The 22266-nt window shown below is 37.0% G+C and overlaps 1 protein-coding gene across 7 annotated transcripts in view; it reads right to left on the bottom strand.

Annotated features, from left to right (window-relative positions):
* Nucleotides 1-22266, bottom strand: part of CADPS2 (calcium dependent secretion activator 2) — a 400665-nt gene that overhangs the window by 142449 nt on the left and 235950 nt on the right. For all 7 annotated transcript variants that reach the window (XM_058681317.1, XM_058681318.1, XM_058681315.1 and 4 more), the window contains exons 9-10: nucleotides 12857-12923; nucleotides 123-231 (exon numbers count right to left, since the gene is read on the bottom strand). In XM_058681317.1, coding sequence (XP_058537300.1) covers nucleotides 123-231; nucleotides 12857-12923 — 176 coding nt within the window. The remainder of the gene's footprint in view (nucleotides 1-122; nucleotides 232-12856; nucleotides 12924-22266) is intronic.

Genomic DNA, 22266 nt, shown 5'->3' with positions numbered 1-22266 from the left:
ATTTAGGAAATACATGCACCCTATTCATCTTGGGGAATCTGCAAGACAGAACAGACACAGGCTTTCTGTAAGATTTTCATGTGTGTGTGCACAGCAGGAAAAGTTCTGACACTCAGAATTACCTGGGTGGGGATCTGTGTAATCCACCGTGTACCCCTCAAGCTGCATTAATTCTTGTGGTTCTGACTTTTTTTCTCTGTAACTACACATTGCAAAGGTGTACTGGCTCACCTGCTCAAGAAAAAATAAAGTTTACAGATTAAATCAATTTCATTAAACTAAATAAATTTAGCTTTTAACGTCTCAGAAAATTCCCTACACAGAATATAACCATATATGTTAATAAATTTATTAATTTTTAGGATTTATTAATTCATACAATCTATTAACTTTATTTATTAACTTTTAGCATTTTTCCAAACCAAGCTCAAAGGTGAAAGCAACTTTTACTTGCCAATTACAGTTAGACCTTATATGCCAGTGAACTAACAAATTCCAACTTAATCACTTGCAGGTCAAGTACTCATGTTAAGTTTGATACCACCAGACTGAATAAACACTGCTGGGCATGTTTTTTGAGAGGTTTAAAAGTCACATGTTAATAATTACATTGATTACAATTATGTAAGCTCATGGTGAAGTTTTGGAGTACATATAGTCCAAAAAATTCTTTAAAGGCTATTATCACAAATAGTTAAGGGTGAAGATGACACCACTCTTTCTACCCGGTCTTTAAAGAACAACAAACAAACAAACAAAAAACCAAAAAACACTGGGCCATTTCCCGCTGTCTTCCAGAGATCTGGGAATGAGTCTTTGTTGTTTATTTATGACAGTGACAGATGGCCGAGCTTGTTTTTCTTGTGCAAGTTTTCCATTTTCTTCCATGGTGTCTACTCCTTCATTTATTCATCACTCACGCATTTCTTCATTCAGCAGTTTTTTACTGGACATCTTTATCTTTACTAAGCCGGAGGTCGCAATAATGTCACAGAGTCAGAATAAATAAATTCATCCAAGAATTTATGAAAGGAAAGATGAATTACAATGAGGTATCAAAAAAAATTTTGGGTGGTGAATTGTTTTTCAGAAAATCAAGAACAGAAAAGAGGCAGACACTGAAGGAATCGGTTTCTGAAGTGTGATCAGAAAAGGCCATTCTAAAGACAGCAATGTTACAGCATTTCAGTTGGAAGCAAAGCGAGGGGACATCCCATTGAACAAATGAGTCTGACACGTCAAATATTAGATTCCCTGGGATTTTTTTTTTCCTCCTGATTTTTTCCTATTCTTTCCAACTTACTTTGAGAAGACATTACACAAATTAATTTTACTCTTAGAACCTCATTTGATTTTCTGTAATATACAAGCATTAAAGGTTTTTGAGAGAATGCGAGAAACTTGCTTTGGACACCAAGCACAAGGCTTGCCTGTGACTAAGTTGTCAGGGAACCACTGTCCTTCTGTAGCCTCTTTTGATGTCTGACAAGAGTCACCCCACGGCAGGTGGCAGACTCCATGTGTTATTGTACACTGAAGACATCTGACTGCCTTGGAAAATGGACTGCTCTTTGGATGCTGTTCGTATGTGCTGCAAATGAACTGAAAACTCTTGGTCCTTTCCTTCTCTCTCTCTGATGTCTAGATTCACTTTCTTTTCCCCCAGTTTCTCATTTTTTCCACTCTCATGGACTGTTTCTTTACAGTTTTCTTTTTTTTCCTTTTTTTTTTTTTTTTTGCACACTAATTACATAGTTGTTGTGTTGGTAAAGATGCTTACCAAACGAATACATAACTGAGAAAGAAAGGAAGTGGGGGTGCATCTAAGTCTCATTATAGACACTGCATTTGTCTATTTGTACAGGATCCTATACACACACTGGAGTATAGATTTCAGAAGCTACTGTGCTCTTAAAGATAATGACATTCTAAAGTTCTCACTTAATTACTGATATGTCCGATATGTTCATGTTGTCATTTACTAAAGAATCTAATCTACCTAAAATACTAAACATCTGCTTGTCATTTAAGATGCAGCTTTAAAAATTAGCTGTAAAAGACATCCAAAGTAAAAAGCTGATGGTAATCCTGCTTCTTTCCTTCATGTATCTTGAACCACAGATTTGGATGCTGCTTTATGCAGTAAGAACTGTATTCCTGGCTAGCTTTACGTGATGCAATTACTTTAACATACTAGACATATGAAACATTAATTACCAATTTGAGTCATGAAAGCAATTAAAAAAACAAAACCTCTAACTCCAGCTATTGAGAGGAAATCTCCCATTTCTACAGGCATGGTCTTTAAATGACAAAATATTATCTTGTTTTATTTGCATGTGATTCTTCTAATGTTTTTCTCTTTTCAGTATCATTGAATAGATCCAGAAGGTTTACAGATAATTGGGCCTAGAGCTACAACAACAGTGCAGATGGAAAAGTAACAAAATACCAACAACTGGTAGTGCTAGCACCCAACAATTAGGAAATCTGATCTCCCAGACAACTGAAACAGTACAGCTTGGCTTCTGGAGTACACTGGCAGAAGGCAGTGGGTATTAATGCCTAATTTATATCCTTCTGATTCTCCGACCCCTGGCTCTAACTCCTATTAAATAATGCCATATTTCACATTTCTTTAAATTCCTCTGCTAACCCACTAGCTTTTCTTCAAACCCACCCTTTTTGTTTTAAATATTTACTTTTATTGGAAAGGCAGATATACAGAGAGGAGGAGAGACAGAGAGGAAGATCTTCCATCTGATGGTTCACTCCCCAAGTGACCACAACTGCTGGAGCTGAGCTGATCCAAAACCAGGAGCCCAGAGCTCTTCCGGGTCTCCCACGTGGGTGCAGGGTCCCAAAGCTTTGGGTCATCCTCGACTGCTTTCCCAGGCCACAAGCAGGGAGCTGGATGGGAAGCGGGGCTGCCGAGATTAGAACCGGCGGCCATATGGGACTTTAACCACTACGCTATAGCGCTGGGCGCCACACTCACCCTTTTACAAGGTCATGGTAAATTACATTCCCAAAGCCAACTCTGCAACGAACTGCTGCTGTAAATTCAGGTACATGTTATAGTACTCTTTGCTAGCCAGTGTTTTGAACAAGACTATTCAGGATTTGAACCTCAAAGAACTGAAAGTTATGTTAGCACTAACAGTTAAAATACATTTTTCAATCACTAGCAGCGGGGGCCAGCTCTTGTACTCCCCATTACAGGCAGTCTTGTAGCCTCAGTTCCAGCATCACATTCCAGAATTTTACAGAGAAACAGGTGGTCTAACCTATTCCTACTTTGTATTTATTTTCATTATGAGCTTACTTGTGTATTACTGCACAAAGCTTACATGATTTGCTATGTTGAAATTGAAAATCTCTCCAAGTAATAATGCAGCAATGATAAACATGTAATATCCTAAATTCAATCCACTCTTAATAACTCTGTAGAGAATGGATTTGTTGAGAAGTGAAGGGTAATCTGCAGACAGCCTTCAATCAGATCTCGGCTTCACTCGTTTGGCAGGACAGCTTCAGTGGCTGTGGTCTCATCATGTATTCACATCTGATGTAGAAAATCTCATATTTTTTCTCTCAGTTGCCAACTGCCTAACACCTGTCCATGTACACACGTGTAAGCACTAACTATGAGATTTCGGAGACCACAACATTCAGGTTTGTATGTTATAGTTCTACAGAAGGGATCATGTTAACAGCTGGCAGCTTAGCAACTGCCACCATCCAATTTCAGTAAAGATTAAGGATTAAAACTCCTCTGCTGAAAACGCTCTTAGCAGAGGCCAAAGGTGCTGCTAGTTAGTCAAGGAAAAAAAAAAAACAAACCTCAGAGCTTCATTTAATCAAAGAAAATGAATATATACTTAAGATCCTGCCAGATTTGAAGGTAAACAGAGTTATTATCAACTGCCTTGACCAAATGATGCCACAAAAGCCTTAGCAACCAGTGTAAAACTTAGAGAAAAGCAAGACAGTCGTTTAAAAACAATGCTCAGGTGATTTGCATATATTTTACAACTAGTCAGCTAGCCAGTATTTAAGTCAACAAAAAAGAGCTTTCTTTTTATAGACATACATTTTAAAAAGGACAAAGAAAAAAAAGCTTAACATCCTAAATTACAAAGAATTCTAATTGGAGATAATGTTCTGGAAAGTATATAATATGGATTAATGTTACTAGAAATTACAACATGGTTATAAAAAGCACATTTGAAACGATGACATTGGGACGGACACCTAAACAGGCAGTTAGAATGAGTGAGCCACAGGGAAAAAAAAAGCAGTAAAATGTTCAGACTTCCTGTAGTGAGACTTAGGGGTGGCCACACGGTCTAGGTGGGAGAAAGGTAGGAGGAGTAATCCAATAGTGTTTAAAAATACACACACACACACACACACACATAGTGGTGTGACGGGTGTTACAGTGTGCTGAGTCGTCAAGCTGCTGTCCAAAAAACTCTCACCCTGTGGTAAGCCATGTTACAGTCCTGACTGCTCCACCTCCAACTTCGCTCCCTGCTAATGTGTCTCAAAGATGGTAGAAGATGGGTGAAGCACTTGGGCTCCTGCCACTTCAGTGGGAAACCTAGAGGGCTTTAATGTGGCCCAGCGCTGGCAACTGCTGCCATCTGAGGAGTGAACCACTGAAAGGAAGATAGGTCTCTGCTTCTGTCGCTGCCTTTGAAATTTTTTTAAAGGAAAGTTTTGGCCAGATCACACAGCCTCTTCTCTAGAACATGGCTGTGGGTGATGCTCAGTGCAAGGGGTGGGGTGGGTGACTGGAAGGGGTTTGTGCAACAATTGTCATAATGTGTGTTCTGTTTAAGAGACATTCTGGCAGGAGAGGAAGAGATGCAGTATAAGCAGAGAGAAGAGCTATGATGGTATCACTGGAGTCAACGTGAAGATGACGGTGTTGCTGATTGTAGGGTAGCAGAGGAGATGAGGAAGGATTAGATGCAAATGGAATACCATTATGCTACAGAATGTGCAATATTTTCTGACTGACATTGGGGTTAGAAAACAGAAGAGGCTAATAATATAGAGCAAATCAGTGCGGGGGGAGGGCGCTTTGGGAGGGAGTAAGGGAAATCCAACAGTCTATGGAATTGTATCATAAAATAAATAAAAACTCAGAAGAGTCAAAAGAGGACACCTAGATTTTGGTATCTGAACATACTTAAGTATATTCAAACATAAGTCAATTCACTGTTTTCACAGAGATCTGAGAGGGAAGTCGAAAGGATGGAAAGATATTCATTCATTTAACAAACGGCATTTACTGAATCATTACTACACAGCAGATATACTCTTCGTACAGTTCCCGAAGAATGCATATGCATGCAAATGCATACATACATGAAGGGTTTTCAGAAAAGTGTATTATGAAAAGACTATGCTTTGATTTCAAAATATTTTTTCCAAATAAACATATACATTGTTTGTGGGAACATAAATCAGTGCAACCAGTAGAGAAAATAGTATGGAGATTTCTTTAAAAAAAAAAATGGGGACCAGCATCAAGTTGAGCCTCCACCTGTGAAGCCTTTATCATGTGAGTGCTGATCTGTGACCTGCCTGTCCCACTTCTGATCCAGCTCTCTGATAACATGCTTGGTAAATTCCGAGGCCCTTGCTACTCATGAGGGCAACACGGATAAAGCTCCTGGAGTCAGTCTGACTGGACCAGGTTTTCGAGGTCACCTGGAGAGTAAATCAGTAGATGGATGAATTCTGTTTCCCCTCCTTGTTTAACTCCATCTTTCAGATAAGTAAATAAATATTATAAAAAACACAAAGAGAAAACTGGAAACAGACTTGCCATGTGACCCAGCATTCCCACTATCTGGTATATTCCCTAGGGACACAGACACAGTGTATTCAAGAGATACCTGGACCACCATGTTTACATCAGTACTTACTGCTCACAATAGCCCAAATCTGGCATCACTAGGTGAATGGATAAGGAAAACGTGATATACACACATTATGGAATACTACTCAACTACAAATTGTACAAAAATCTACCATTTGCAGCAAAATTGAAACAACTGGAAGAAATCATGTTGAATGAAAGAAGATGGGGACAAGTACCATATACCTTCCATTACTGTGCAAGCTAAAATTAAAAAATAAGTAAAAAACGCATGTATCAGTATTGCTTCGAATAAAGTTTTGTCAAACTTTATAATACATCTTCATCAAACCAATGGTTAAGATTAACATGCAACTATATTTAAAATAATCTGTATTTCCAGTTGTTCTAAAATATACTAGATAGGAGCGAAATGACCATCTTTTCATTTGTTTATGGTTTACAGTCCTTGTCTATATTCCTGCTGAACTAGGGAATTTTTACCTTTTACTTATTTTTACTTGTTGAAAATTGAAGTTACATTATCTCAAAAATGAAATGAAGAAAGGAAGGAAAGAATATCATTATATTTTTATAATTCTATCTATAAAATGCATTAAATGTTTTCTTCATATTGATAGTATATTAATAGCAGAAAAATTAAAAAACTTAAAAATCTTATATTTTAATTCCATGTTCTGATTTCTCTGAAAGGCAAAGAGACAAGAAGAGATAAGGAGAGACATATATTCGATCCACTAGTTCAACTCTCAAAATTCTGCAAACAGCCACGGCTGTGCTAGGCCAAAGCTGAGAGGCGCTGGGCAGCCCACACGAGTGGCGGTGATCCCAAGGACCTCAGCCATCATCTGCTGCCTGCCAGGCTGCATGAGCACAAATGAGAACTGGAAGACTTGAGCCAGGCACTGATATGGGATGAAGGTCTAATGTAGTGTGCCACAACACTGGTTCCACCATAAACATTTTTAAGTGCTTCTGCGATATTTTGAAACGCACACACACACACATACATGCATACAAATATTTTAAAATTGGGTCACATAAAAACATTCCAGAAATATTAAGTCCACAGACATTTGATTTAGATTTCATAATATTGCATAATTCTCACTCACAGGTTCTCTGTTTCCATGAGCTGCTAAATTCTATACACAGACACAGCAAAAATTTTTTTTCTTTTTTTAAGATAACAAAGGTTGTATGTAAAAATGAGAAACTTTTACATGGGAATTTGGGGATCCATGTTAAGATTCTGCTTTTGAAATTCAGCCATATTTTCACCCCATTTTCTCTGCTCTCTTTCATACTTTTAGCTTTTGAGGTACATGTATATGGGCTCATTTTAATATATACTTTCAAACATTTTGGAAAATGAATTCATTAACATAGTTAAATGTCCAAGAACAAATCATATATGTTAACACTGCTATCATCATCATCATCTTCTAAGGAAGCTCAATTATCGCAAAGCAGAAATTACCTTAAAATTAAACCTAAAATAAAAAACAATTATTTTCTGACCTTTTGTTCTAAACCAATTCCTTAAAAGGACTTTCAATTTTCTTTCATAGTGAAGACATATATTTTTTTAAAGATGTATTTATTTTATTACAGTCAGATATACACAGAGGAGCAGAGACAGAGAGGAAGATCTTCCATCTGATGTTTCACTCCCCAAGGGAGCTGCAACAGGCCGGTGTGCGCCGATCCGATGCCGGGAACCAGGAACCTCTTCCAGGTCTCCCACGCGGGTGCAGGGTCCCAAAGCTTTGGGCCGTCCTCAACTGCTTTTCCAAGCCACAAGCAGGGAGCTGGATGGGAAGTGGAGCTGCCGGGATTAGAACCGGCATCCATATGGGATCCCGGGGCTTTCAAGGCGAGGACTTTAGCCGCTAGGCCACGCCGCCGGGCCCAGTGAAGACATACTTTACAGAAGACAAAATACATGAACTTCATATAGCTACTAACTATAAAAAAGTGACCTGAAAAAGTAAAAAACTGGTGAACATTTAAACATATTGGAGTCATCTAAAACTTCAAACTGATCTGTTATTACAAGTACCTGGGGTCTCAGACTCAGTAACTGAATTCCATAATATCCCATAAATATACAAAGATTAAGATGTAAGATTGCACATGTGGTAATAGCAGCACTGTTTGTCAGTCTTAGAAAAGAGAAACACAAGTGTTCAAATAAGGGGATCTGTTATGTAAATTATGTCCATGTATGCTATGGAATCCAATCATACATTAGAATAACACAATGAATTAAAAGTAATCTCTGTGATACGCCTAAAGGACAACAAAGCAATTCACAGACAAAATACAGGGATGGTCTGACTCCTTCACGTATGGGTGTGCATGTGTGTGTAAGCAGTCTTAGTGATCCAAATTAGAGACTCACTATTTTAAGCAACCAAATAACTACTTTACGAATGAGAATGGGATAAAGTGGCAGTGCTGGCAGGAGTTTGAAGGCAGCTTTTTGTTTTCTACAATAAAAACTAAAGTGTTTGATTTTATCCTATACAAAACATGCCTGGAGCAAAATGTACAACTATTTCACAGCTTCACTGATCTGAAACGATGTATTTGTTCATGTCTCATTATCTTATTGCAAAAAGGCAAACATGGTTGATGCCCTCAGCTAAGCACAGACCACAGAACTGCACTTTGTGTCCTTCCTGGAGCATGAGAGTCTCCTGCAGTGGGTCTCTGAGAGTCCAGAACTTTCAGAAACCAGTAGGAGAAAGCAACCCTCTCTACGTTTAAAGCTGCTGGTGAAGGCGTCTAAGGAACCGCGTGCTCCTTAAATACGTGCTGCATGAACAGGTCTCTCAGTGGCACGGCCGTCCGCATTCTGTGCCAACTCAGCTGGTGTGTAACCAACATGAGGCCTTCATAGTCTGCTGCTGTTCGTAGCAACTTCAAGTCATGATTCTGACATGTTGATCACAAGCAATGAACACTTGATACAGGGCCAAAATAACATGTATATTGACTTATTTTCAGTGATGCTATAACTTACGTGGCTTTCCTAGGCACACGACACTATTCACCATCACTCCCTGGACATTTCTTAAAGTAGTAGTACTGTCTTGACCATCATGAAACTAACAATGCACAATGATTATTCGTATATCTACCTGTTGCCAAATCAACTGTAGTTGTGTGCATCAAGTTGATCATAGCAGTGTGGCAGAAGAAACAGAGCTTATTCTCCACGTAAGAACTGAATGTGTCTAATTTCATCATAAACCAAAGTACACAATCCTGAATACATTCCGTAACTTCTCTGAAGATCAATTTTCTTATCTATACAATGGGAATAACAGTAACTATAGGCTTATTGTGAATAGTAAATAATGTGCTAAAAGATGTGGTGGCACAGCACTTCAAGTTTCCACTTGTGAATATGACATCCCTAATCAGAGTGTTGGCTCTAGTCCTGGCTGCTGTGCGTCAGGCACAGCTTCCTGCTAACGTGCCTGAGAAGGCAGTAAACAATGGCTCAGACATCTTGGTCCTTGCTACCCATGTAGGAGGCCAGGATGGAGCTCCTATTTCCTCCTTTCAATCATTTGGGAAATAAACAAGTGGATGGAAAGCTTGTCCTCTCTTTCCTCCCTCCCTCCCTCCCTCCTTTTCTCCCTCTCTGTCACTCTTGCCTTAAGAAATAAGTATTTAAACAACACTTTACAGACACGCTTGCCAGAAAATAGATGTTTCATAAATATTAAAGTGAATAATTATGTTAATAGGTGAGCAATTCTACAGGTTTTAGATTTACCACAGAATATTCAGTAGCTGGTACATACATAAATAGGCTTCAGCAAAATATACAATGAAGAAATATTATAGTTTGGTTAAATCACAAATACAGTTTTAAAGATACTAAAAATGGTCTTAATACAGTAAACTAAAATATATTAAAGCATCATACTACATTATACCAATCATATCTTCCAAATCTAAAACTAAAATACCATGTAAGAAACATGAACCAGAACTATAAGTGTGAATCTGTTCAGATTTCAAATGCATTCTTCAAAATCGTTGTGCTCATAATACGGCTCAAACAAAACGTGCCTTCAGTGAAAATGTAGCTTGTTAAAAAAAATAAAAATCTATTTATTGCTGCAACAATATCAAAGTCAGAATCTAAATAAGAACCCAAATGAATATTGCTTTGATGCTAAATGAAGACCTAATGTCAATAAACAATTTTCTGAACTCTGATTTAAATGTTTTAGATAAGAGTCTTCAAAAAGACTTTTCACCTCAGTGGCTTTCCTGGTGTTCCCTTTGAACAATGACTTTGCAACTAGCCAAACCTGGCTCTCAATCAATTTTTATGAGTACAAATTCTTGGGCTGATGGCTGGATCTTCAGCTATCTCACTCATATAATACACACTCACAAGTGGTGATGAGATTCACATTATCACCAGAGAACCATTCTGCCGATGGCAGCAGCAGACACAGCAGGGGGAGACTGTCCTCCCCATGAAACACGGCTCCTGCACCTTTCAATAATGCAGCCTGCAGGTATGGACCTACAAGCTGTGTGCAGACAGAATGAGAGCTGTCTTTAAAAAAAATACAAATAAAAACTACCCAGTCCTCCCAATGAGTCACCCTCTTTGAATTTCTATACATATCCATCTTGATTTTGAAGTGTTTGTATTCAATTTTTCTTCCCATTACATTTGGAATTGAAAGGAAGATTTGAATGTGTTTAAAACTTCAGTAAGTTGTTACAGTAGTATTATATATAATATTTCAATACATTTGGACAAGGGAATCTCAGTGTGAATGCATGTACAAACAGGTACATACATGTGTTAACCATACACTGCTTAAACATGACGTTAAATTTTAGGATGCCACCTCAAGGAGGATAAATCCCCATTCATCACAGTTTGGTGCTGACTTTCCAGCATTTCAAGCACACGATGCACAGGTTCACTTACTGTGATTTACATTCTGTTTTGCCTTTTAAAATGTGCTGCACCTATTTTTGCTATTGGGAACATCTCTAGCTTCCTTGAGAATGAAAATTATAAACAATTACTCTAGTTCTTCCTTTCATTCCTACATTCTCAATTAGATCATCAACTTAAAAATATTTCTGGTAACTTTTAACGTTTTTGATTAATTTCTGAACAGTTCTTGGACAAAGATAAGGTAATGACGTGAAAGATTAGCTCGAACACTATCTGCTCAAAATCAAGAATCAATCTTTCCACCTCTCATGGCTGGAAAAGTCAAATTTTCTACAAAAGCCAAGTTTTCGCATTAAAACAACCAGCATTTTAGATGTTCTTTGAGCCTGCTCTTAGCAAATATGGTCTCTGGAGTATCAAATGTCTTGCATTTATTCTTTTTTTTTATTCATTGATTACATTGTATTATGTGTTACAGTTTCGTTGGAACTGGGAATCACCCGCATTTATTCTTTATATAAAAACTTCTCAATTGCAGAACAGTTTTAATTTATCAAAGGTGCGCAGTACAAAGAGTTGCCTTAGAACTCACACCCAGATTTTCCTATTAATGCCATGTTATATCACAAACTACAAATCACACCCGACTTTTACTTTTTAATACAAACACCTTGTATGCATCCCATCCTCCCCGATGTCTAAGGAATCAATATTTTGTGTTCAGATCGAGATATTCATTCTTCGTTTTTTAGCTCTCCCATGGGAGAGAATACATGCCATTTGTCTCTAAGACTCACTTATTTCACCTGACATGATATTCCCTAGTTCAACCCATTTTGCTGAAAATAACAGGACAGACTACCAGAAATCCAAACAGGGAATCCTTTCTCAAATCCAGTGCTGCAGCTCTATATGAAAAGACTGGAGCACGTGTGTGTTTGTGTGTAGTTTTGCTACTTCTACTGACCAAATATTAGTTCTAATCACACAGGAAAACTTTCATTTCAGCCTGGCTAAAGGCTGTTCTTTGCTGTGAAGATAAAACTATGTCTGAATGAATTTGCAGTTTCCTTAACATTACCATGCTATCATGGAAGAACATCAGTAAGCTAATTTACTCTAGCAAATGAAGAATGGCTGAGTCTTTAGAAGACAGCAAACAACTGTACTTCCTTGGCATTTCACTATTATTCTAATTGAATCCTATTAAGCTTGCTTCATGTGTGGCAGGCAATCAGTAAGGTTTTCCATATTGTGTGAACAATTCCAAGAGTGATTCTCTCTTCATATATCTCTAGTGGGAGCAAAATAGCATGCACTTATTATGGGATGGCTATTACTTGGAAAAGTTATTTTTTAATATAAAGTTTATCTAATAATCTTGTGTTATGCACAAAAGTATGTATAATTAAAAACCACCAGCCAAGCTGCATATTACAATGATCTCAGTCACAAAGAAATGAAACAACTGAGTTCATTAAAACGTTTACATGTATAAACAATACATATGGTGTATCTGGATAAATTTGGTGATTATTTGTATTACATTGTATCTATAACACTAGTCTTCAAGGTGTGGTCTTGGTATCCAAGAGAACTTCAAAATCCTTTTATAGGAGTCTATGAAGTCCAAACTATTTTCTTAATATTTGCAAACTACATACCTTTTCTATGTTTATTCTTTCATGAAGATAGCATGGAGTCTTCCAGATACAATACATATGACATTACATCAAATTAAAAACAGAACCTGATACGAGAAAACACCTACATTCTATTAAGCCAAACAATACGGAGACATGCAAAAATACAGAATGATGCCACACGTTTCATTGAACCGTTTGCCTGAGGAAACTGTTCACATTAGCAGGCAATAGATTACTACTTTAATTTAAAAATAAGTACTTAAAATTTTCAGTTACGATTTCCAATTCAACAAATACTGCTAGAAAGAGCCACATCAAACTTTGAGAATAACTGTCTTACAGTGATAGTGTAACAAGAGAAAAATGACTAACCTGAACAAGAACGAAGTAACGCTTTTTCCATCTTTTCCAAACCTTCTGTCCAAGGGCATACAGGTATCTGGCAAGACACACAAACAGGCAAAATTAGAATAATGTTGTGGTTCCAGATCATCGTATTTCCTCATAGATATTTACTCAAGACTAACCTACTAAAGGCAAAGGTTAGTCCACTTGGAGTCTGAGGCAATCTGCAGCTTCTCTGTTACAAAGTGACTGAGCTGCTTTCAGTTTCTTGAAATGGAATTGATTTATGTGGCCTATCAATTTGTCAGTTCTTACCACATATTGAGTGAAGTAGGGGTTAGAAAGGATAATCACAGAACCAGCTGGGATTTTATTCTTAAATACATTTCTTAAGAGACAAAAGGTATGAATTGAGAACACAGTACCAAATGCTTCAGTTCTCAGATGGTCAGAGCTGAGGGCCATGGGCTGAGTAGCTGGCCGCAGAGTTAAGAACACAGGGGGGAGGATCACGGTCCAGCTAGGCAACCCCAGAACGCACCCTCATCAGTAAGCTCAGCTCCCACTTCCTAACCTATCAAACGACAGGCTGTGACTTGTTGATTTCTAAGGTCCCTGCCAGTTCAATCATGATAGAATTTTGATTTAGGGAGGCATAGCACCACAAATTTATTTAACTGAAAAATTCAGTTAATAATAATGAAGTTGGCTTTGCATAATTTAACATACTTTCTACAATAGCTTTTAAGTTGCCCTTGACATTTGTACCGTGAACTTAAATGAAAAACTTCTGCTATTACTTTCACATACAGTCACATATAAGGCATGAAAGAAGAAACTTAAAATAATGAGGTTATGTTTATGGAAAACCATGAAACTACATACAGACTTCCTGAAAAACTTGATAGAGGCCTCCGTTTAAAATTAAAGATTTTTTTCCATCATTTCATCATGATTGTTTTATATGAAGTGTAATGGCTATTCTAACTAGTTACATGCAACCCTAACCTATACAGAAGAGTAGTATATGGATTAACAGTTTATGTAGGGGCTTAATGTTTCTAGAAATTCTTCCAAAATTTCCATTATGAGCATCTAAGCTTGAATTTTTACTTTCCACCTATAGAGCAAGAGAGGGGGGAGTGAGGGAACAAGATCTCCCGTTTAGTGGCTTACTCTCCAAATGACCACAAATGGCCAGGGCTGGGCCAGGGCAATACCAGGAAGCAGGAAATTCTGATGGATGTCCAGCATGGGTATAGGGGGCAAGCACTTGGGCCACTCTGCTGTTGTCCCAGGTACATTAGCAGGGAGCTGGTTTGGAAGTGGAACAGCTGGGAATCAAACGGCCTAATCTGCTACACCATAGTACCAGATCCAAATAATATTCTTTTGCACAACAGAACAAATGTAGATTTTGGCTCTTCCAGAAACAGTAATATAGGATGCTGGATAAAGTGTGGTGAAGGAATAGCCATTCTCATTTATCAATAGTGGGCACAAACATGGAACCACCTTTCTGTAGGATAACATACCAACATGCAGAAACAGTCCTATCTTTTCATTCTGGGATGCATTCACATAACAAGTGATGTACATAAAACCTGTGCTACATGGGTGCAAAAAACCATGCCGTTTATATTACTGGAAATTGGTACTTACATTTCCAGATATACGAGAATTATCTAATAAATGCTGGCATATACAAAAAGATTATTATGCTACCACTGAAATATTTTTTGATAAAACTACTTGCATATAGAATATTTTCCCGCTATAATTTTATGTCATTTCCTTCTTTACAAATCCCTTTCACGCTCTATGACCGATGCATTTCTTGCATTCTGGTTCTAGAAACCACTTTGACTTGTATGACCTTATATTGTAGTTCTTTGTCTTCAAGAATCTAGTAAAATTGAAATTACATGTTACAGAGCCTTTTATTTTTGATTTTTTTCATCTTATAGAATGTTTCTGCAACTAATCCATGTTCCGTTACATAGGAATGCACTCCTTCTTTTGCTAAGCGGTACATTTCATTCTAGAAACTTACTTCAGTCTGTCTATCCCATAAGTAAGTGGTGGGCATTTGAATCGTTTCCACCTTTTGGATGCATTAAATGAAGCTACTATAAACATTTATGTACACATCTTTATGTAGGTGAATGCTTTAGTTTTTTTCTGAGTAAATATCTTACAGTGGGATTACTGGGCCATATTAAAAAAAGTGCTTAAATCTACAAAAGACTGCAAATTCTTTTCCAAAGTGGGTATATTAGTTTATATCACTATTAGCAGGGTACAACAGTACATCTTACTCTGGGAAAAAGAAAGAGAAAGAAAGAGAAAGAAAGAAAGAGAAAGAGAAAGAGAAAGAGAAAGAGAGAGAGAGAGGGAGGGAGGGAGGGAGGGGCAGAAAGACCAAAAATGCACTCCTGTGGCAGGACCATGGCCAGGGCCAAAGCTGGGAAAGTGGACTGACACATCAGTGTTTCCCTCATGAGCAGCAAGGGCTCTAAGACTTAATCAGCATTACCTGCTTCTACAGTCTGCATCATCAGAACGTCGGAATCAGGAACCGGAGGTGCAAATCAAACCCATCTACTCCATATGGGAGTGTAGGTCTCTCTTTTTAAAAAGATTTATTTATTTTTATTGGAAAGTCAGATATACAGAGAGGAAGATCTTCCATAGATTGATGCACTCCCCAAGTGGCATCGATCTGAAGCCAGGAGCTCAGAGCCACTTCCGGGTCTCCCACATTAGTGCAGGGTCCCAAGCCTTCGGGCTGTTTTCCACTGCTTTCCCAGGCCACAAGCAGAGAGCTGGATGGGAAGTGGGACTGTCAGGATTAGAACTGGTGCCTATATGGGATGCCAGCATATCCAAGGCGAGGACTTTAGCTGCTAGGCTACCATGCCAGGCCCAGTGTGGGTTTCTTGATTAGCATCCTTACTACCCCACCAAATAATAGCAACTACATCTTACTCCTATAATCAGAAGGCTTACTATTATTAAAGATCCTCAGTAATAGCTGTTACAATAGCATAATTGTTTCTGGTATGACCAAGCTAAATATCTAGACCAAATAGAAAGATCTTCAAAAAGTTCATGAAGAATTTACATAATCAATATGTCTCTATATGGATTTCAAAATTCATTCGCACCAAAATTAAGTTACCATATTATTTCAATTTCTCTCATTGTGTAACACCCTTAGAGAAGGGGTTTTTATCTCTATCTTGAGAAAAACAGTATTCCTCCAGGTTTTCCTGGCCAGAAGGGCTTAACAGTTTTCACTTTGGGATCTGATGTCTTGCAGATGGGCTGTTCTGTCCTCTGTGACTGGGTGGGAATGTGGAAGGAGGACTTAGAGGGTGAAGATCATGCAGATATTCATTAGAAATGTTTTACAAGAAAAATGAAAACCCATCTTTATGCTCAGAACCGTTGTTGAAAAAATTTTTAAAAATACAGAAAAATCCCTTTTCTGTATCATTAAGGCTCAGAGTTGGGCTACACATTTTATTTAAATGGTATATAAGGTTCAAAAGATTAGTTTTCATTTTAGAAAAAAAACACCATGTTTTGCTAAGGAGTAGTTTATGATTACTACAATTGAATATGAATGTTAAAATATTCTTAATTATGGAAAGATGAGTTTTTCTATATAGAGACTGAATCTATAGCTATAGGCAGGGTTTAGCGAAATCATGTACAATTAATTAACGTCAAGTAATTGTGAAATTTCATTTTAATCTCTCATTAACGACTTACAAAGGATCTTACACCACCTCGGGATCATTGATATAGCATCGCTTACAACTGCATAAAGCTATAAAACAAAATGTGCTACTTCGTGTTATCCAAATTTTGAACAAACTGATTTTTAACTGCTTTATGAAATATGATTCTATGAAATAAAGATACAGAAGAATATCATCCAAGAAATATACCTGTCCTCCTTGCGTGAGAAAGCCTGTCCCAGCACAGGATGGATCTGCCCATGGGGCAGCTCTGCTGCGTGCCTCCCCGAGGCCGCCCTAACCTGCTGAGTCACTGCCAGCATTCTCTCAACTGTAGGATTAACTCAAATGGAAAGTCATTTCTTAAGTGTATGTAAATCAGACCTGCCCAATTCCACTCCAACTGGGAATAACATTTAACTGGGTTTTATGTGACAATTTATAATGTTATCCAATAAAATAAGTATTTATCACACAGCATGGAGAATTCTCTAATGAGTACTCTGATCTTTTTTCCCACCTTATTTTAAAGAGGAGAACAGCTTTTGGGGATGGGGTGGGAGTAATTCTTTCAGTGTAATTCATTTTCACCAACTCACAGAATTTGGTTTCAAATAACTTTTGTTTCTCATCTTCATTAAATTCTTTGAGTTAAATGAGAAATGGGTGAGAACTGAAAAGAATACAAACACCACCAGATTTATCCATTACACTATAAATTCTATTACACCATTAGAATATACCCTGGAACAAAACCAACCAAGGTTCAACTTGAGCCAAGAACCCATTGAATAGGAATAAAGAAACATTCTACTAAAGATATTTTTATGAGAATATACTTCCAAAGCTAATTTGCATTAATATTATACTTGGCCATTTAACGCGTGATAATATTCATGTAATTAGAGTATTTTGGATTAGTTAGAAATAACTGCTCACTGCTCAGATACTATTTAGAAGTGTTTGCTTTCATCAATACATGCAATTTAAGTAAGGTATTAAGAAGTCACTCCCTTTGAACAAAAAAACTGCCTGCTTAACTTTAAAATCTTCTCTTCTTACACAGGATTAGGTAACAAAGAAATTACAGGCACTGACACAAAGCTTGGATTTAACACGTGGGAGTAAAGCCTTGAAGTATTTGGTTTCATAAACCAGCAAAAACACAACAATAATCTTAAAATACTCATCCTTCTTCTATAGTTATTTCCAATGAATAACAATATTTGTTTCAAGGAAACACATATTGATGCTAGGAAACCAGACAAAACCACGGCCTGTCAATTTTTCATATACCTACTACAAGTTTTCTTTTTAAAAAATTTCTAACGATTCTGAGGTCATATTTGTGTCCTCAAGTATGAGAGCGATGATAATGAACTTTTTTGGTTATATATATTTAAAATACAGTCTGAATACAAAGTAAATCGTACTCTTTTAAGAAAAAAAGTCATGAGCAGAGAAAGAAAATTTTATATTTGCCATTTGAATTTTTGAGATAAAACAGCCACATCTCAGGTCAAAACAGTTATCAGCAAGGTTAAAAAGCATATGTATTTTTTCATTTTGTGTATCACTAATTACAAATGGTCATTACATTAAAATTATACAACTTCTTTCATATCAATGTGGTCCTTTAAAAAAGATTGTTTATAAGCCAGCTGGAAGATACACCACAGTTACTTCTAAGGGCTTTCAACTGCAGGTAAAAACACATCTTAATGAATTTCTCAGAATGTTCTATGACAGCAGGAATAAAAACTTTTGTTTAGATTTTTGCTGAGCATTAGTAATATATTGTTCAGAACCATTAAAATGACTGTCAACAACAGATTTGCTTACAAAAATCAAGTTTGGTAAAAGTAAGCAACAAACAAAGCAAAAAGAACCAGAAGCACCATGCATTGTTTCACTGGATTTCAGATAAATAACTTCTTCATGTCAACTTGGTAATGTTTATGAAACTATTTTTAGATGCTAGTTTTTACATGGATGGAGCTCTCCAGCATATATTAAAAATCAAAACAACTCCTTTGGAAATTAGTTTTACTTTAATAATTAAGCCATTTTTTTCTATAAATACTATATGGTTTCTGCTGATACATTTACTTACAAAAGTTAATGAAATTTTAAAAACATGTTTTCTGATTAGTTCTTATACTGATATTTCACTCATCTTTCTAACACATTTCAAGCAGAATACATGCCAATTATTCTGGTAATAGTAATGGCACAGCTAATATTCCATTTTTTATGTTGGTTGAAAAGAGAAAATAGTGACATGAAATTGCTCACCCAAACACTGAAAGAATTGTAAAAACCTTTGCAACTTGAATATCTTTCAAAGGATACTAAACACACAAAAATTCTCCAAAACATATTACTAAATATTGCAGTTCAGTTTCAATTAGTGTGGTGGCATATAGTTCTAACAGAAAGAAGAATATGACAATTTATTTGCACTGAGTTCATGCTGTGAGAGTTCATGGTTTTACATTATGATAAAAAAACCATCACTAATGAATATTTGAAACCATAATTGTATATGGAAGATGAGAATTATTTAGCTCTTAAAAAAAGAGGTATTAGTTTTGGTAGATCACTTATAAGTCTAACTTTTTATTCCTAGGAATGGAACAATCAATCTACATGATGAATGATAAAGCTTTTTCTTCTATAACCTTTCATTTTACATGAAAAAACACAGAAAGAAAAAAATCAATATATAGAGTAGTTTAGTCCTGGAAAGGGCTTTCTTAAAGAGAAACCTCAGTCAAGGTTGAAAGAGCAATTAATGCAGGCTCAAAAATCTGGGCCATTCTGATAGAGTTCGGTTAACATGTGGCAGAAGTAATCATCCACTTGTGAAAATGATTTTCGGTTCATTCTCAAACACCTTTCAGACACTCATGATCCCATTTAACTGACAACAATACAGGCTATCTGTGGGCACCACTGCATTTGCTGTGAAAACCAATAGGGACCAAATGCCCTCGGGCACTTGCAGTCGTCCCGCTGCGGTCTTCGTTGCTTACATAAAAGGAACCATCTTTTCACTATATTTTTTTTCTTTTATTTAACCCCACAAGATGAAACCTTTTTTTTCCCTTCCTTTTGGTCTTGTTTTCAGCTAAACATGAGAAATTAAACTGAGTCAAGACAACACTGTAACCTGAGCATTAAGATACCTAGACGTTAACACTTGATGGCTGGTTTTTATACTGCCAGAGTTCTTACAAGAAAGAGTACGAGCGGGAGGGAGGGAAGGAGGGCACTCCCATCAAGTCCAATTATGCTGAGACAAACTACAATAGAAGAAATAGCAAAAACTTGTACTGCTGAGCAAAAATGTAAATGCCTATGTTATACAAGCAGGAGACAGCAGAGCAAACCTGAATAAAATAGTACTTCACTTATTTTGTGGAATTGGCAACATCAAAACTGCCATTCTTCTTTGCCCTGAGAAGTTCCATCTTCTGACAATTCAATCTCTGTTCGTAACAGCAATAGCAGGTATAAGTAACAGGTTATGTTTTAAAAACTATCTTAAGAATAAGCATCCCTGGGGCCAACCCTGGCACAATGGGGTAAGCCATTGCTTCTGACACCAGAACTCCATACCAGTGAATTTCCAGTAGTGGGTGTTCCACTCTCAATCTAGCTTTCTGCTAACGCACCTGGAAAGGTACGCCACTGCCCACTCTAGAAAATGAACAGTTTTGAAAAATTAAACTGCCAACAAGAACATAAAACCCCATTTCAGCCTCAGCTGAGACATCAAGAACAAGTCAACCTCCAAGAAGTGTTCAACTATAAACGTTGATGCATGTCACCCAAGCAAAAAACTCAACCGGGAGAATTCTACAGTAACTGCATGAAGAATATTAGCAAACATCTAAATAAAAGCCAAAAAACCTAAAACCAAATTTTGCCAAGATATTTCACTTGCAAATGACATTGTTATGTTTATGACTGACAACTGTCATCAGTATTCTCTTCTATGTAAATTAGAACAAGTGAATTGTGTGCTTTTACATGGCTTCATAATCTCGCCAATGCTGATATTTATAAGTTAGGATTCCTTTTTCAAGTGTATTTCTAAAAACGGAAAAATAAAATGGCATAAATGAATGGTACACAATGTGATGTTTTGAAATATGTACTCATTGCAGAATGGCTGAAATTAATAAATACATGTATTATTTCAATATATCCTAGCACAGAATATGCATTTTGTAAAACATGGCTTCATATTTTCCTTTAAATTAAATGCCCAATTTTTTTTAATCTGTAAGAAGCATTCCATTCTCTTATAATAAGTAAAGAAATGTCTCAGCAGCTGGCAGTGTGGTGCAGGGTTTAAGCTTCACTTTGTAATGCTGGCATCCCAAACCAGGGCATCAGGTCAAGTCCCAGTTGCTTTGCTTCTGATCCAGCTCTCTGTGCTGTGCCTTGGGAATGCAGTAGATGATGCTCCAAGTACCTGGGCCCCTGACATGTAGGTGGGGATGCTTGCTGGGAGGGCCTTACTCCTGCCTTCAGCCTGGCCCAGACTTGTAGGAGTACATGAAAGATCTCTTTCTCTCCCACACATCCTTCTACAACCTGTCACCCTGTTTTTCATATAAATATTTCAAAACAAGAAATATCGCAGCTATGGGGAAAAAAGGAAAAAATGTTGTAACATTGTCCTGAACAATTTTCCTTATCCCACCTAGACAAACCTGCAATCAGGGCTATACCTCTATCCCTTACAAAAGAGGAGAGAGGCTGCAAGCATATCAATTCTATGAGATTCTGGTAATGACACATTCCAAATGGAAGGCCATTCTGTACCTTTTGGTAGACAGGCTTCCTAGAAGCTAACAATCAACGTGATTAACTTGAACAATCCAAGGTACTTTTTTTGGGAGACCCTCCTAAGCCTTCCTCTCCTTAAAAAAACTAAAATGGTTTGGTAACAAACGTATTAGCACAAATTTATTTATTTATTTATTTATTTATTTATTTAAATTCAAAGTCAGGTTTACAGAAAGAGAAGGAGAGACAGAGATTTTCCATCTATTAGTTCATTTCCCAGATGTCTATAATGACCAGGAGAAAGCCATGCCAAAGCCATGAACAAAAAGCTTTATCCTGGTCTCCTATGCAAATGACAGGGACCCAAACACTTGGGCCATCTTCCCTGTTTTCCCAGGGCTGAATTGGAAATGGCCCAGCTAGGCTACAAATTGACAGACAGATGTGATGCCAACCTCAGAGATGAGAACTTTACCAGCCTCTAGCACAAACTTTCATGCATGCTTCACTGTGTATCTCATTTATGATAAAAAACATTTTCCCACTAGATACCATATTTCCAAATTAAATCAAAATGATCAAACATTGTTATAATTTAACACTATACACCACACAGATACAATGAATAATTTGAGTTAATACAAACATTTTAGGCCTAAGTTCCTCTTTTCAGTAAATGTTGATAGTGGGTTACCTTTCCCATATTGAGGATTTCAAGTAACATATGCAAATGATATGTCCATTTCATAAACTATGTATATTAAATCACTGAGGAGACAGTTCCACTATATATAGGAACATCTGGAAGCAAGAAGCATAATTAAGAAGAATAATGGTTTTGGTGGCCAAATAAATAAAGCAAATACTGAGCTAAATAAACTTGAACAGATT

Source organism: Ochotona princeps, chromosome 25, assembly GCF_030435755.1.
Source record: "Ochotona princeps isolate mOchPri1 chromosome 25, mOchPri1.hap1, whole genome shotgun sequence".
Lineage (NCBI taxonomy): Eukaryota > Metazoa > Chordata > Mammalia > Lagomorpha > Ochotonidae > Ochotona > Ochotona princeps.
Note: the sequence above shows the minus strand (reverse complement) of the source record. Positions and strands in the feature narration are given on the sequence as shown.